Source organism: Pagrus major, chromosome 18 (assembly GCF_040436345.1).
Source record: "Pagrus major chromosome 18, Pma_NU_1.0".
Classification (NCBI taxonomy): domain Eukaryota; kingdom Metazoa; phylum Chordata; class Actinopteri; order Spariformes; family Sparidae; genus Pagrus; species Pagrus major.
In genome coordinates, this window is record NC_133232.1 from 28,488,003 (window position 1) to 28,502,168 (window position 14,166).

Here is a 14,166-nt window from a genome sequence, read left to right on the forward strand (position 1 = left end):
AAGCTGTGTAAACACACACACAAAAAACATACATACACACACCTTTCCTTCATCCTGTATTACACTTTGTCAATATTTGCTTTGCTGCACATCCCCGATCTGTTGACAGCCTTTTCTGACCTCATCCCCACTGGTATATAAACGTGTGTGTGTGTGTGTGTGTGTGTGTGTGTGTGTGTGTGTGTGTGTGTGTGCAGAACCGTACTCTGCAGGGTGAGGTGAGGGGCATGCGTGCACTGCGGGATGAACTGGACTGCGCCCGAGAGCGAGCTTCACGGGCTGAGCAGCTCCAGACTGAGCTTCAGAGCTGTAAACACAGATTGCGCAGCCTGGAGCTAACCCGCACTCAGCTGAAGGTACGCACACACATTTGCACCACGCACACACACACACATACTAAAAAAGCACAGCTCTCCATGCACACTTTTGAATAAATCATTTAAACTAGAAAGAAAACAAGCAGCACTGCAACATCTACACCATGAAATACATTCAAATTGTTCCGTCAGTAAAGTTACACACTGGAATCAAACACACTCACAGAGCCTTTACACACACAAACACACACTTTTACAAAGCCAGGACTTCATATGTCCACATCAAGACAATCCCATTTTTAACCTTCTCTGAGTGGCTATTATTTTATCAAAAGAAGTACTGTACCATTTCATCTCAGAAGCCTCTCACGGCCCTGAGCGTTTCAATCAAGAGGGAGTGTGAACAACTCTGGAGCTCAAAGCCAACGAATGAGATTACACTGTGTGATGTCATCAGGATTTACCGCCCGGAGTCGCTTCATTGACAAAGAGCAGGAGTATGGCTTCAGTTATTGGAGCTTTTACACCCAAATGAGATTTATTCTGAGGTAGTATAACAGTTCGGAGGCAGAAAATGTGCTCGTATCCTTGTAACACACCTCGCAGTGTCCTCGCTGTCACCTTCTCAGTCTTATTTGATTTATTCCGCCTTCATGCTGCATCACCGTGACAGCCCAAATTAGCTGGCGGGAGAATTTTCTCTCATGTTTGGGTTCATAATTAATTTCCCAAATTCACAGTGATCCTTTGTGTGGTTGATAAAACCAGAGGAGCTAATGTTGAAAGGGTCTTTTCTGCATAGTATATGCCATTATTCTTAATCCAGTACCTAATTCCATTATAACAACATTGTACTCACCAAATTAATTATAGAGAGCTGAGAACAGAGAGAGAGAGAGATCACTACAAGAAGGTTCAGGGGGTAAAAAATATAATGAGACAGGTTATTACCAACATTTAGTGTGTGCTCACTTCAGGTTTAACCTCTAAATCAATTAGTTTAGATAACGTGGCTCAACTGTTGGCTTCTTGACATTCTGTGAACTTTGCCTAAATGAAAAAGAAAATACAAAAAAAACCTTATCAGATCCAAAAATACAGAGTAATGGATAAATAAGTGAGCAAGACAAAGAATCTGATCAATGTTCAGTGCTTTCGGTGGCCAACATCATCACAGTACACACACCATTAACGTTTGTAAAAGACTCATGTTTTGTATGTTAGCAGCACAAGTAAGGCAAATGAGTACATGTGGTAAATATATGAAAAGTTATATACACATACATTAAACCAAGTAGCCTACAGTGAGAATGCAAGAAAGATCAGTGGTTCCACTGGGGATTGAACCCAGGACCTTCTGCGTGTAAAGCAGACGTGATGACCACTACACTATAGAACCTCTGTAGGAGGACTTGGATCAAGATCGTTTGCTTTTCAAACGTCTGACACTACAGCTCTAATACCCAGCTCTATGTTCGGTTCCATATCCTGCCCTCGTTGTGACCCTTGCTTTGTATTTACACCAAAAAAGTCCTGCTTTACTAATGATTTCTACACAAAGAGCAGAGGTGGCAAAAGTTCACACTGTCTTTACTCAAGTAGAAGTACAGATACTTGAGTAAAAACAAGGATTTGTCTGAGCTGTTTGTAAATGCGCCAGGAAGACAATCAAGGGTTGAGTCTCATTCCCAGGACGTCAAAAATCGACATTTTGGTTTGGTTTGCCAAACACAGCAAAAAAAAAAAAAAGAGAAACTAAGAAAATCCAAGCAGAGGGCTGCATGTTCTGTGCAGATGCGAGACACTTACATGCCTTTTCTCTCCATTTGAGTCTCCCTGTCTGTCTGTTTCCGAGTGAGTGTAGCAGGTAAGAAGAGGTGGGTACAGAACAAAGTAAATTAAACCAGCCCTTTCTCACAGAATCCCTAAAATCCTGACTATGTCGACTTTATCTGCTGAAGCCAAATCACCAATCACCACATTTACTGATGATTCTGCCCTCGGCTGAAGCCAAAGTTGACAATGTTGATCAAAGACTGACTAGCTCTCAAAAGACACCTAAATAAATGATGTCATCTGGTCTGAATGTCCACCTTCATTCACTTCATCGTATAGTTTCATGTTTCCATTTCTCCCTGTGCACGGCGCCCCCTGCAGGAGCAGCAGCAGCTGTGTGCAGCGCTGCAGGAGACCAAAGCTCTTCTGGAGGGACAGCTGGCGGATGCACGGGCGCGCTCCTCCTCGCTAAGGGAGCTCGAGAGGGACAATCTTCTGCTGCGTCAGAGAATCATAGACGTGGAAGCGGTGGGTTTGATCTGTGTTATTAAGCATGTGAAGACATTTATTTGCACATGCACTATTATGGCATTTGTGAAAATACCTGTGTATGTGGTGTGTGCGTGTGTGTGTGTGTGTGTGTGTAGGAGCGGGAAACCGAGAGGCAGCGTGTTGACGAGCTGCTGGAGATGAACATGAGCCTTGAGGCGGACCTGAGGCACGGCCACAGCACTCACCGACGTTTCCTCCAATCAGAACTGGACTCTGACGAGGAGCTGAGCACCCTGATTGGTCAGTGCACCTGCCTCTCTACACCTTGTCATTTAAGACATTTTAATTAACTGATAAGATAAAATATGTCGAGGCAACACCGGCCCACAGGTCATCAATCAACAATAACCGAGTGAATCTCTTCTAAAATCCATTTCTCTTTTTCTCCATTTCTTTTTCTCCGCCTCTCTCCATCTTCTTTTGTCATCTACTTTCTCCTTTATTCTTTATTTCTCCCTCTCGCTGTCTCAGATCAGAAGCCGCTGAGTGTGGAAGTGGATGAGGCCTCGACGCTGAGGCTGCTGGGAGCGGAGCAGGAGAACGCAGAGCTGAAGAGACGACTGGAGGAGCTGCAGGCCCAGCAGGAGGTCAGGGTTCGGGGGTTTTGTTGTCCCTGGTTAAACGTTAGAGCAGATCACAGATAACAGGACATAATTGTCTGCACTGTAGCAGCACATATCCATTCCAGTCAAGAATGTTTAATGAAAATAACAGCAGACGTCCCCTTCAAGTCCACCTGGCATCTCTGAAGTCAGACATGAAGCTCCTCTCTATCTGGGCTTACAGTATGTAGATGCAAATGAAGCATGGAAAGCAGGTAAGCATCAGTTGGAGGATTTAAACATCCATCTCCTCTCGCTGCAGGCTGATTCTCCAGATGCAAAGGATGAGCTGGCTGGCCTGGAGACGGAGCACCAGAACACACTCAGAGAGGTGAGCTGAAAGACACGTATAAAGGAAATACACAAGGTATTTGGGAGACTCGGGAGGCTTTGTGAGATACAATGTGGAGCAACAAAAGGTTGTCATATTCAAAAACAGCCCCGAAGCATCCGTTACTTGATCTAAATGAGCTGCAGACGTGTATTTATGCCTGTAACACGTGCAGAAAATGGGCAAATTACTCTAAACTATATTAATAATGTGGCTGCTGAAGAACACACTTCACTTCTGACTTCAGATGTTACACAGAGACATCATATCCAGGAGATAATGTCAGTAAATCTGAGTAAAATACAGTCTTTGTACAAAAAACAACCTATTTATTTATTTATTTATTTATTTAAGGATAAGACCATACAAAACCATCAATATCTTGGAGGATATACAAATAGTACAAAAGAGAGTAAACAAAAATCAACTCGGATGAAGATAAGGTAAAACTAATGAAGATGGGGACTTGCGAAGTGTTGTCATGTGTACATCATTCTTTATTTTAAAATAGTAATCCTGTTAGTAAGCCCCTTTTTTACTGAATATATCAGTAATCTTTTTTCTGTAACTCTACTAGAATACAGTCACCTTTCATTGGATCCTGATTACGTAATCCCTTTACATGTATTCTGTTCTCCCCGAGCCTGGGTATTTAAACTTGACACTAAATATTCAGAATCAGAATCAAATATGTGTTCACGAGAAAGGAATTTGAATCCTGTTGCACATCTGCTCTCGGTTTACTTACAGAAATAAACATACAGCTATGAATGAGGACAACAACAACAACTGAAGATATTAAAGAATGGTAAAGAATAAAGAATGGTCAGGACTGTACTGTTAAATAGCATGTGAGAAGAAAGGAGGTGTATATATCTTAAAAACAGAGGGCCAACACCATAAAAGTTTGTCTACAAGGCAGCTGTTCTGTATGTAAGCAGTACAAGTAGTGATATGAAATAAATAATATGGAATATACGGATTATGGACATTAGCTATATATATATTTTCATTATGAGCAACATGCAGGGTTTTATATTGATGATTATGCGCAGTGAGCAGGATAAAAATGACAGCGAGAGTGAAAGCTATGGTTCCACTGGGGATTGAACCCAGGACCTTCTGCGTGTAAAGCAGACGTGATGACCACTACACTATGAAACCTCCATAATCATGAAGATTATGTGGCAACTTCTAGCAGTTAATAACTATCGCTCTGTTTTATTGATTTCCTATTCCCTCCACCTAACACCCACTGAAAGATACTTCATGGGTTGAATACTTGACTCTCACTCAGGAGATGGGTTCATAACCTTATTTGTAACATACATTATGCTGTTCACTTATTACTTTCCATTTATTTTCAGTTTTCTGTCTGGTTAGACAACATTTAGACGGCAAAAATACTCTGCTTGGGTTTAGGCACCAACACGGCAATATCAGATTGCACATAATCTAAAAATGTCCAATGTGGAGACATTATGTTGACGTTACAATGGGCCTGAGGGCATGGGGAAAAGAGTAAGGGAGTATGTGACATAGTTGTACATACCCACACACACTCATGTCCACGCATACATACACACAATAGATTTACAGCAAAAATGCCAATATGACCAATTATGAATTAAAGCACCAAGATGCCGGATAACAAACCAACATCAGACATTCAGGTGCATTAGATGAGAAATATATTATGCCTTTGTGTTGTCATTTGTTGTCTTATTTTGTCTTACCAGTTAGTCAAAAGAAAATTAATTGGTTAGAATTATTTTCTATAACCTGTTTATTTTTGACATCACAAAAGAAGAAATGATTATATGCAATATAATGATATAGATACAGGATGATAATATCATGATTGGATAAAACTGAGCCCACAGCTGAGTGTAACACTGCAGCAGATGAACATGTGTTTTCTTGCCTAAAACAGTTGTAAACATCTACAGCAGCTGCATCAGCTGTATTGAATTAACGATAATGAGCTTGTAATGGATCAATCTACAGATCAATGGAAAACACTGGCGACGGTGCAGCTGTCCAAATGTTTCTTTTTTAATTATATACTATTTATATTGTCTGGATTATACAGTACTATTATTCATGGTAGCTGCTGCCTGTCTTTCTTTACAGGCTGCCCAGTCTGGACTGTTAACTGTGTACTGTAGTTTACTGTGGTTATGTGTGTAGAGGAAAGTCTTTGTACACTATTTTTTATAACCAACCACAAATCATTTAAATCAATCTCTCATTTCCCTGCTGGCATTTATCTTTTTTTTTTCATTTCTTTCCTACTTTTTTTACTTCCTTGTATTGAACTTGGATGTAAGATGAACAATAGTTGGTTTCAATACATTCAAGTTCAGTCATGTTCAGTACAAAGGAAGACAAACAGAAGCAAAAATGCAGGAGATTCTCAGCTTTGAAAAGCATTGAACGTGTACTTCTGTTTGTACTCCTATTATACTTTTCCAGTTTCAAAACTTGAAGAATGAAAATGCCACTTTGAAGCAGCGCCTGGAAGAGCTGGTGACCAAACTGCAGCACCCAGAAGACAAGACCAAAGAGGAAAGAGTGAGGAAGCCAGACAGAGAGGAGGAAGACAAGGTGGAGAGAGGAGTCCAGGGCTCCGAATCCTGCAGGGGAGAGGGTGAAGGAAGGGTGAGGATGATGGAGCAGAGGGAGAGAAGAGGAGAGATCATTGGGACTCACAGGGAAGCAGGAGTTGGGGAAGAGGTCCTCCATCTTCAAGGGGTTAAAGGAGAACCATGTGATGAGGAGTCCAAAAGGAGAGGAGAGGCAGAGGGAGGGCAGAAAGACAAAGAGAGGAAGGAGAAAGTAAAGAAAGAACAGACTGAGGTAACAACAAGCTCAGAGATCCAAAATCATCCAAACAGTGTAGAAGAGGATACAGCTGCAGATCAGGCTGTGTGTTCCCCGTCTGGTGCTGATGTGGAGCTTCTGACGTTCCGGCTCCAGGAGGCCCAAGAGGAGGCTGACAGACAGGCGATGGTGGCCCAGGATTTGCGCTCAAAGCTGGGAGAGCAGAGCAAGAAAACCTGGGAGGCTGAGCAGAGGCTGGTGGTCCTGGAGGCCGAGCTGCAGCATCTGAAGAAAGCTGCCGAGAGTCTGGGAGACGCCCGCAGGCAGATAGAGGTACGGACAGAGTGATGGATGGATGGATGGATGGATTTAAAGCTGGTTTAGAATTAGGTAATGATTTGCGGGCGTCCATGTTTTCCAGCGCAAAAGCACTGGGGCGCATTTAGATTTTCAGTTGGAAATACAGACTTCCGACTTGCCACAGAACACAGAATAAGTCCAGTTTTCAATTCAGTCTTTGTCGAGCCATCTGTTCTGTTTACCAGTTCCTGGGGTTTATTTTAAATGAATGCTCTTCCATTGATCTGCCTGCCTGCCGTCTCTTGTATTAGGGTCCACCTTCTACCCTCTTTATCTGACAAAAATGCTTGTTTACTGGTTTAGGTGTGCCCCAATAGCACAGTTGGCAGAGTGTGTGCCCCATGCACCGCAGCTACCCAGTGTTAAAATTTGACCTGTGGCCCTTTGCTGCATGTCATCCCCTCTCTTTATCTCCCCAGCTCTGTAAGATATCCCATCAAGTAAATATATACATATGTATATATATATATATATATACAGACTTATGAAAGAGCTCCATATCCTTACATTTTCTCTCAGGCTCTTCAGTCGGAGGGTCTGGTTATGGAGGAAGAGCTGTGCCGCCTGCGGAGCCAAGCCGAGCTCCACAGGATGCAGACCACGGTCATCGCAACCCTGGAGGGAGAACGGGCCGCGCTGGAGAGAGACAGGGACACGCTACGCAGCACCATGGATGCCATGCGCACCGCCCAGCGCAAGGTTGAACAGTACACACACACACACACACACACACACACACACACACACGATGCAGCTGTGACACCAAACATTTTCATGACCACGGCAGATGTCATTTTACTTGAGGGAAGATAGACGAGGGAGAAGACAAAATGTACAAACTGAGTGAAATAGAGTTTTCATGATGCAACTCAAATCCCCAGTCGCTGATCTCATTATTCTGTAATCTCTTTAAATAATTACTTGGTTACATTAAATACATCACATCAGATAGCTGCTCCACTCGCCAAATAAACGTCTTTTGTCTCGCGTTTGTATCTGAAATCTAATTATATTATCGCTTGAAGAAATGGTTCAGCAGGAGGTGGATTTGACAGCATGAAGTGAAACAGATGATTCAAGCTGCTGCCTAAAAAACAACAGATTATTATACAACCAGTGTTGAGAGAATGAGCCTGTTTTGACTGGTGATCTTCACATATTGACAAGAAACCTGTCAGTACAGGTCTCAGCATAACGTATTTTAAAGCCTTTAACAAGATGAAAAACACCTTTTTCAGACCCTACGTTACAGGATGAAAACATCTTTGAGATTTTCTGAAAAAAATGTGATGCAGAATACTGTGGTTAAAGCTCTATTTGCAGTAAAATTGCAAGGCATCAGAGAAATTGCAAGCTACGGCAAAGAGCAGTGCTAAGTCAGCATTAAAGTAATACCATAATAGGGATTCATGAATACCCATTCAGAGGGAGGCGTACACCATCCTTCTTCTCATGATGTAATATTCTACCGTATTGTCCGCCCTCTTTTTATGAAGAGAAGCATATTGTACCTGTACGGCGAGACATTACTGTACATATCTTTTAAATACACTCAGTACTGGCTGAGAAAATAGATTTGTTTTCATTTGCTATGATGCCAACCAACTATATGATCCCATTAAACTGGGATTAGTACATTAAGCTGTTTTAGAGCACTAATATATGTCAGAGCAAGTGGAACTCAAATAAGCACATCAAGTATACAAAAACATTAATTTTCTAAACACAAAAGTCCACTAAATGTTACAGCAGAGGCAGTGGTGCGCTATTATCCTGGTAACTTTTAAGTTGTTTTAATGCTTTATCATTTACAGAACACAGAGTAGAAGACTTGAATTAATGGAGATTATCACAGCGTGTGTTAAATGAAACATGAAGCTGTAGGGGTGAATAAAACCCAAATAGGAAATTACAACTCATCTACATCCTCCTCCTCTTTGCTTCCTCGTCGTTGTGTGGGTTATGTGAACGACTCTGTACTGATGTATGACTAAAAATGTAAAAATGTTGATTTGGTCATTTCCTTTGATGATATTTTTAATGCGGGACTTTTACGTGTAATATAGTATTTTTATACTGCAGAAGTGCTACTTTGGAGGATGTAGATGTATGTTTTTTTCACACCTACCTAACTACCTACCTACCTAACAGCCTGTCGATGCAATAAGTGACACCAAAGTATAATAAGTCTTGTGTTTGCTTAATTTCCATTTAATTACCAACCAAACGGTAATTCCTGGTAATTTTACCACTTTAACTTGTCATTATTTTGATTTAACTGATTTAATTTTTTGTTATTTCTCAGTAATTTCTTCATATTACTATGTAGTTCACGGTCTGTAAATTAAAGGGTAAATTTTTGCGTAAAAGTTTTGAGATCTGGGTGGTATTTTGTTTTGTTTTGTTCTTTTAACTTGAGTTTTTTTACAGTTTCAGCACTTAAGCAATAATATTCACGATTTTGCCTGCTGTTTTTTATTTTTTTTTCATTTTTACAAAATAGAACAAACTAAACAAACAAACAAAAACTTCAGTAAGTATTAATTGAAGTGGTTAGACTAAGACACAGGTAGACAGGGAAACTATAACAAATAATGCAAATAAATTAAGCAAATAAATAGGAATGTGATGTGAGCATGTGTATATACACAAAGAGGAAGGATGAAAAGGGGAGACTAAGATAGATATTTGATTTAGAAGCTGTTTAAGTGTTCTGGGTGGTATTTTTGACTAATGTTTTAAGATTTATTTAATGCCAGTTTTATTTGTTACATTTTTATTTTTGGCCTTTTTCTATTAATAAAATTCATAGCCTATATTTTGTATTGTGACCTGTCTGACTTGTGTCTATTTTGTTGTTTGCCGCTGTGCATTGCAGGCTAAACTAGTATCCCATTTAGGCATTAATAGATTTAATCTAATCTAAAGTGAATAGCAAGAACCAAAAAGCGTTAATCATCCATTTTGTCTCTTTGGCCAGGGTGACCAGTTGGAGCTCACCGTTCAGACTCTCAGGTCAGAGCTGGAACGTCAAGGTCGGAGTTTGGAGACCTCTCGTCGTCGGGAGGAGGAGCTGGAGGCGGAGCTCCGCGAGGCCACCTTAGAGGCCGAATCTCTGGCCCGGGCGCGAGACCAGGCGCTGCTGGAGGCCACGAGGCTGGAACAGGAGAAGGAGGTCTGTCAGTCGGAGCTGGATGGCCAAAGGAAGGAGGGGAGGCAGAGAGAGAGGGAGGCGGCGAGGCTGAGGCAGCAGCTGGCGAGCACGACCCTGGCCCTGGAGCACAGCAACCAGAGAGCTCGGGCTCTGGACGCTGAACACAGGTACACACCCTCTTGTTCACACATTTAACCTTAATCACAAGCTGAGGCGCGCAATTAACTTAACAAGGCATCGGAGAGGGCTACCTGGCCACATATGCATTTATCTATAATGTCAAGTCTATCATTATTCAACCTGGGTCTGACCTGTGTTGCTGCTGATGTCTGTCTGTGCAGGTGTGTGTGTGAGCAGCTGTCTGAATCCAAGGAGCTCTGCACTCGGCTACAGGACCTGGAGAAAGAGCTCAGCGGTCAATTAACCAGCATGGAGGAGGGAAAACAGCAGCTGCAAGAGCAGTACGCAGACGCTCAGGCCAAGATTAGCTCTCTCTCCCAGGTGTGTGTGTATGTGTGTGACGTGGTACTGAGAGTAATCACTGCTGCAGGGATATAGAGGAGGGTAAACTAAGGTTTCTTTGCTTATCTAGACAGCGGAAAATCCTTTTAAAAACTGAAATAAAGATTAAATAAATTCTTAGTAATAATAGTTAATCCTATGATGTTTCTGTCTGTGTGTTCACACTGGAAAAGTGACAAAATCCTGTAAACTCAAAGGTTTACAGGATTTGTCAGCGTTGTTGTCTGTTGATGGACTATACAACACTATACAACATGGGAAATGGAGACTGTGCTCACAGTTGGAAAATTAAAAATTAAAACAAACCAGGAATAAATTAACTCAGGGCCGCAATTATGATACATATTTGGGAGGACACAGCCCCTGCATTATCAAATATCCTTAAGATCAGCTATTTGTCGAGGGAACCAGGGTGATGGTAACTCTTGGTTAGCCTTAAATAACACGTCATAGCTGCAGCACTCTATAGCAAGGACATTAAATAAAAACTGGAAACAGTATTGAAAATACCCGGATCATCCACGTTGTGCGGCCTAGAGTGCGTGCGCACTAGAGCCTTCCAGCTGAGCCGGCTGACTTTCGGTTTAGCGCCCGGCTGACTTCAATGGGGATAAAATCATTTTGTTTCACAATGTAAGCTTATGCAAAAAAGCCTTTTTGGGCCACAGATCATCATATGACGTTCCAATACACAGTGTGGCCACTACGAAAACTGGCTTCAAAGCCTGGCACTCTTCCTGCGGGCTTGCTCTATAGCTGTGCCCAAATGCCAGTATGACTTCCCATGTCCTATATTGTTCACTCAAGAGTTCCCACAATAGAAAGATAAAAGCAGCGTCCACAGGATGAACTTTCTGCTAACAAATACCAAAATGCAATGAGTTACATTCTATGGATGCAACATTTGCCAGTGATGACGCAAAATTATGATAATTAGTAAGTGTACAAAATCTCAGTTTACTCTACTCCATGCTTAAAAAACAACAATAAAAACCATTTTAAATCTCTGAGGGGAAAATAGTCAGCTGTCTTCTTGTTAAAGTTAACTGGCTGTTAGCAGACTCACAGTTTAATGGAATAATTTCCTGTTGATATACATTTATTTCTTGTCTACTATCGGCTCATTGTACTGTGAACATTAGTAGATTGTAACATAATTAGTATGCACAATGGAAATATTCTGCGTACTAAGTATTAAAATGATCCTGTAAAGACAGACCAACTAACTTTCTGTGTACTGCTGCACAGACTGTGTACCATCATTTTATTTCCAACAGATTATAATCATTCAACACTGCGTTGCCCCTTTTCTCTCTCTCTTATCAGGACTTATCCAAGGAGCAGGCACGTTCTCAGGAGCTGTCCGCTGAAGTCCACCGTCTGAGCCAAAAACTCCAAAAAGCCGAGGCTGAACTAAAGACGACAAGCGCTTCTCTCGACCAATCACAGGAGAAAATTGAGTCGCTCTCGCAGAGCCTTCAGAAGAGTGAATCTCTGCTCCAGCTGGAAAAGAGAAGAGGAAGTGTGGAGGAGGACGCTACGTCAAATTCAAATTCAGACTCCTCAAACCAAACGCCCGCTTGTCAGACACACACCTTGGAGACGTCACATCAGGATCAATCCCCTGAAGCTGGCAAAGGTCGTGACCTTTCTGTGACCCATGATCATGCCCCCGAAGAGTTGGAGAGGCAGATGAGCGAGAGGTTGATAGAGCTGGAAAAAGAGGTGTGTCTCGTGTTTGAATATATGTCTGGTGTGTGTATGTGTGAGAATCTCATTTACAGGGTGTCTGTGTGGTTCAGTGCAATTTCTGTGTGACGACGATGATCTATATTACGTTGAAATTCTTGCCCTAGGGATGTTTCGCAGCTATCAGCTCACAGTAGGCCGCCACTTCCCCGAGTGCAGCACTTTATTTCCAGAACTACTGCTTTATCTCTGCTCATCAGTTTTTATAATGTCACCTCGGCTACTGTTAATCTTCCTTATCTCTTCTGCTGTAACTCTTACTGTTTCTCTCAAACACACACACATACAGACACACACATCATGCTGTAACGCGGCAGCTCCAGCACCGCAAAGGTTGGGAATTTCATTCTGTGCATCGCTCTGTAGGTTTACTACTGAAGTTTCGCTGTCAGGATCTGAAGTTTTAGATTAAGATGGATGAAGAAAGGCACCTTTTGGGGTTTGTTGTATCAACAAGCAGTTTACGCTTGTTGATACAACACTCAGTCGCGTAAGTAATCTTTTATTCAAGTAAAAGTACAACAATGTTAAATCCTCTATTACAAGTAGTGGCCTCAAAATAATACTGCAATATGTATTTGCATAAACAATTCAAATCTTTATATTTTGAAACATCCAGAAGCACATCATAAATGCTTAGACTAGGCAACAAAATCAAATATCAAAATATTTTTGGCCATTTACCTCGATAACAATATTGCAACATATTGTTACTTTCACAACGAAAAAAAGGGATTTTTGTGAGATGATCATCGGTAACGTGGTCATAAAGACTAAGTGGGTAAAGGCAAGTATTAGAACAAGTAGAACAGTCTGGTAAATTCACTTTACTTCAATGCTGCCTTTAAAACTTACTTTACATTCTACTACTGGTACTGGAGCAAATGTACATAGTTACTTTCCCCGATTGACACTGGCAGAAAATCTAAAAGAGAAAAAAGTGGGGATCCCCCGTGTGTCAGGATGATTCAGTGAGGTGCTGGGAGGAAATGTGAAAACCATCCAAGATGAAAAAGAGCCGAGCTCCAGACTCTTTAGATGACTCACACATGAAATGTGTTGTGGCTTTGCCAATATTGGCAAAAATGCTCAAATAATTTCAGACTCATTTAAATTTTGGATAAAAACACCAGATTTTATACCATCAGCAATTTGGCAAAATTCAACATTGTCTTTTAATTTCAAATCTATCCACCAGGATGCCAAATCAACACAGTCCTTTATTTATCGGAGCAGATTGCACCGTCAAGAATCATAATACGCGTGCAGACTTGCTGATTTGATTACAAACGCCTGTGCAAAGATTCACCTCACTGTAATCTTGCAGTAAACAACAAATGTGGACCAGTAGTACTGTTTATATTCTCAACCTTTATGTTCTACATTCCTGTAAACTCGGTTACACAGAGGATGAATTTACATCTGTATTTATAGATTGATACAAACGTGGTTTACTCTGCTACCTGACTGGAAAGCTGTGAAAGGTCAGCTACAGATTCAGGTGCAAATAATATGGATATTTTGAGCACCATGTGACACCGAAGGCAGCACAGCCTCCGACACAGCTGCTACTCTATATGACTGTGGACTCTCTCTCTCTCTCTCTGAATATGGCATTTCTCTCTCTTAGAAAGCGTTGGCAGTTGCAGCACAGGAGGCTTTGCAGTCGCGCCTGTCCCAGTCCCAGGAGGCGTGTGAGCACCTTAAGGAGCAGCTGGAAGCTCTGCGTCGGCACTCCCTCAGCCTGCAGGAGTCCTGCACCAGACTACAGACGCTCAACACCCAGCTGCAGGTGAACACGCACAGATAGAGACCATGATTATAGCTGAATTTAACAACGTTCTCAAGTTCCTCGTGCTTCTCTCCGCTGCACTAACAGAGAGTAGAGAAGAGACAGAATGTCCTGGAACTAAATTAATTATGATTTTCAACATTTTTTACACCAACACAGCAATGTCCTTTACACCAGGTTCAGGCATG

At 41.7% G+C, this 14,166-nt stretch overlaps 1 protein-coding gene and 2 non-coding genes across 3 annotated transcripts in view; 1 reads left to right on the top strand and 2 right to left on the bottom strand.

Annotated features, from left to right (window-relative positions):
• The window catches only part of ccdc88b (coiled-coil domain containing 88B), a 47,826-nt gene that overhangs the window by 17,069 nt on the left and 16,591 nt on the right, over window positions 1-14,166 (top strand). Inside the window, exons 10-20 of the mRNA XM_073486369.1 lie at window positions 198-356; window positions 2,475-2,621; window positions 2,741-2,885; window positions 3,117-3,232; window positions 3,510-3,578; window positions 6,054-6,734; window positions 7,281-7,460; window positions 9,742-10,082; window positions 10,257-10,416; window positions 11,764-12,162; window positions 13,817-13,978. Of these exons, the coding sequence (XP_073342470.1) occupies window positions 198-356; window positions 2,475-2,621; window positions 2,741-2,885; window positions 3,117-3,232; window positions 3,510-3,578; window positions 6,054-6,734; window positions 7,281-7,460; window positions 9,742-10,082; window positions 10,257-10,416; window positions 11,764-12,162; window positions 13,817-13,978 (2,559 nt within the window). The remainder of the gene's footprint in view (window positions 1-197; window positions 357-2,474; window positions 2,622-2,740; window positions 2,886-3,116; window positions 3,233-3,509; window positions 3,579-6,053; window positions 6,735-7,280; window positions 7,461-9,741; window positions 10,083-10,256; window positions 10,417-11,763; window positions 12,163-13,816; window positions 13,979-14,166) is intronic.
• On the bottom strand, window positions 1,644-1,716 carry trnav-uac (transfer RNA valine (anticodon UAC)). Its single transcript has one exon. It is a non-coding gene; the product is annotated as a tRNA-Val (tRNA).
• trnav-uac (transfer RNA valine (anticodon UAC)) lies at window positions 4,670-4,742 on the bottom strand. The gene has a single exon. It is a non-coding gene; the product is annotated as a tRNA-Val (tRNA).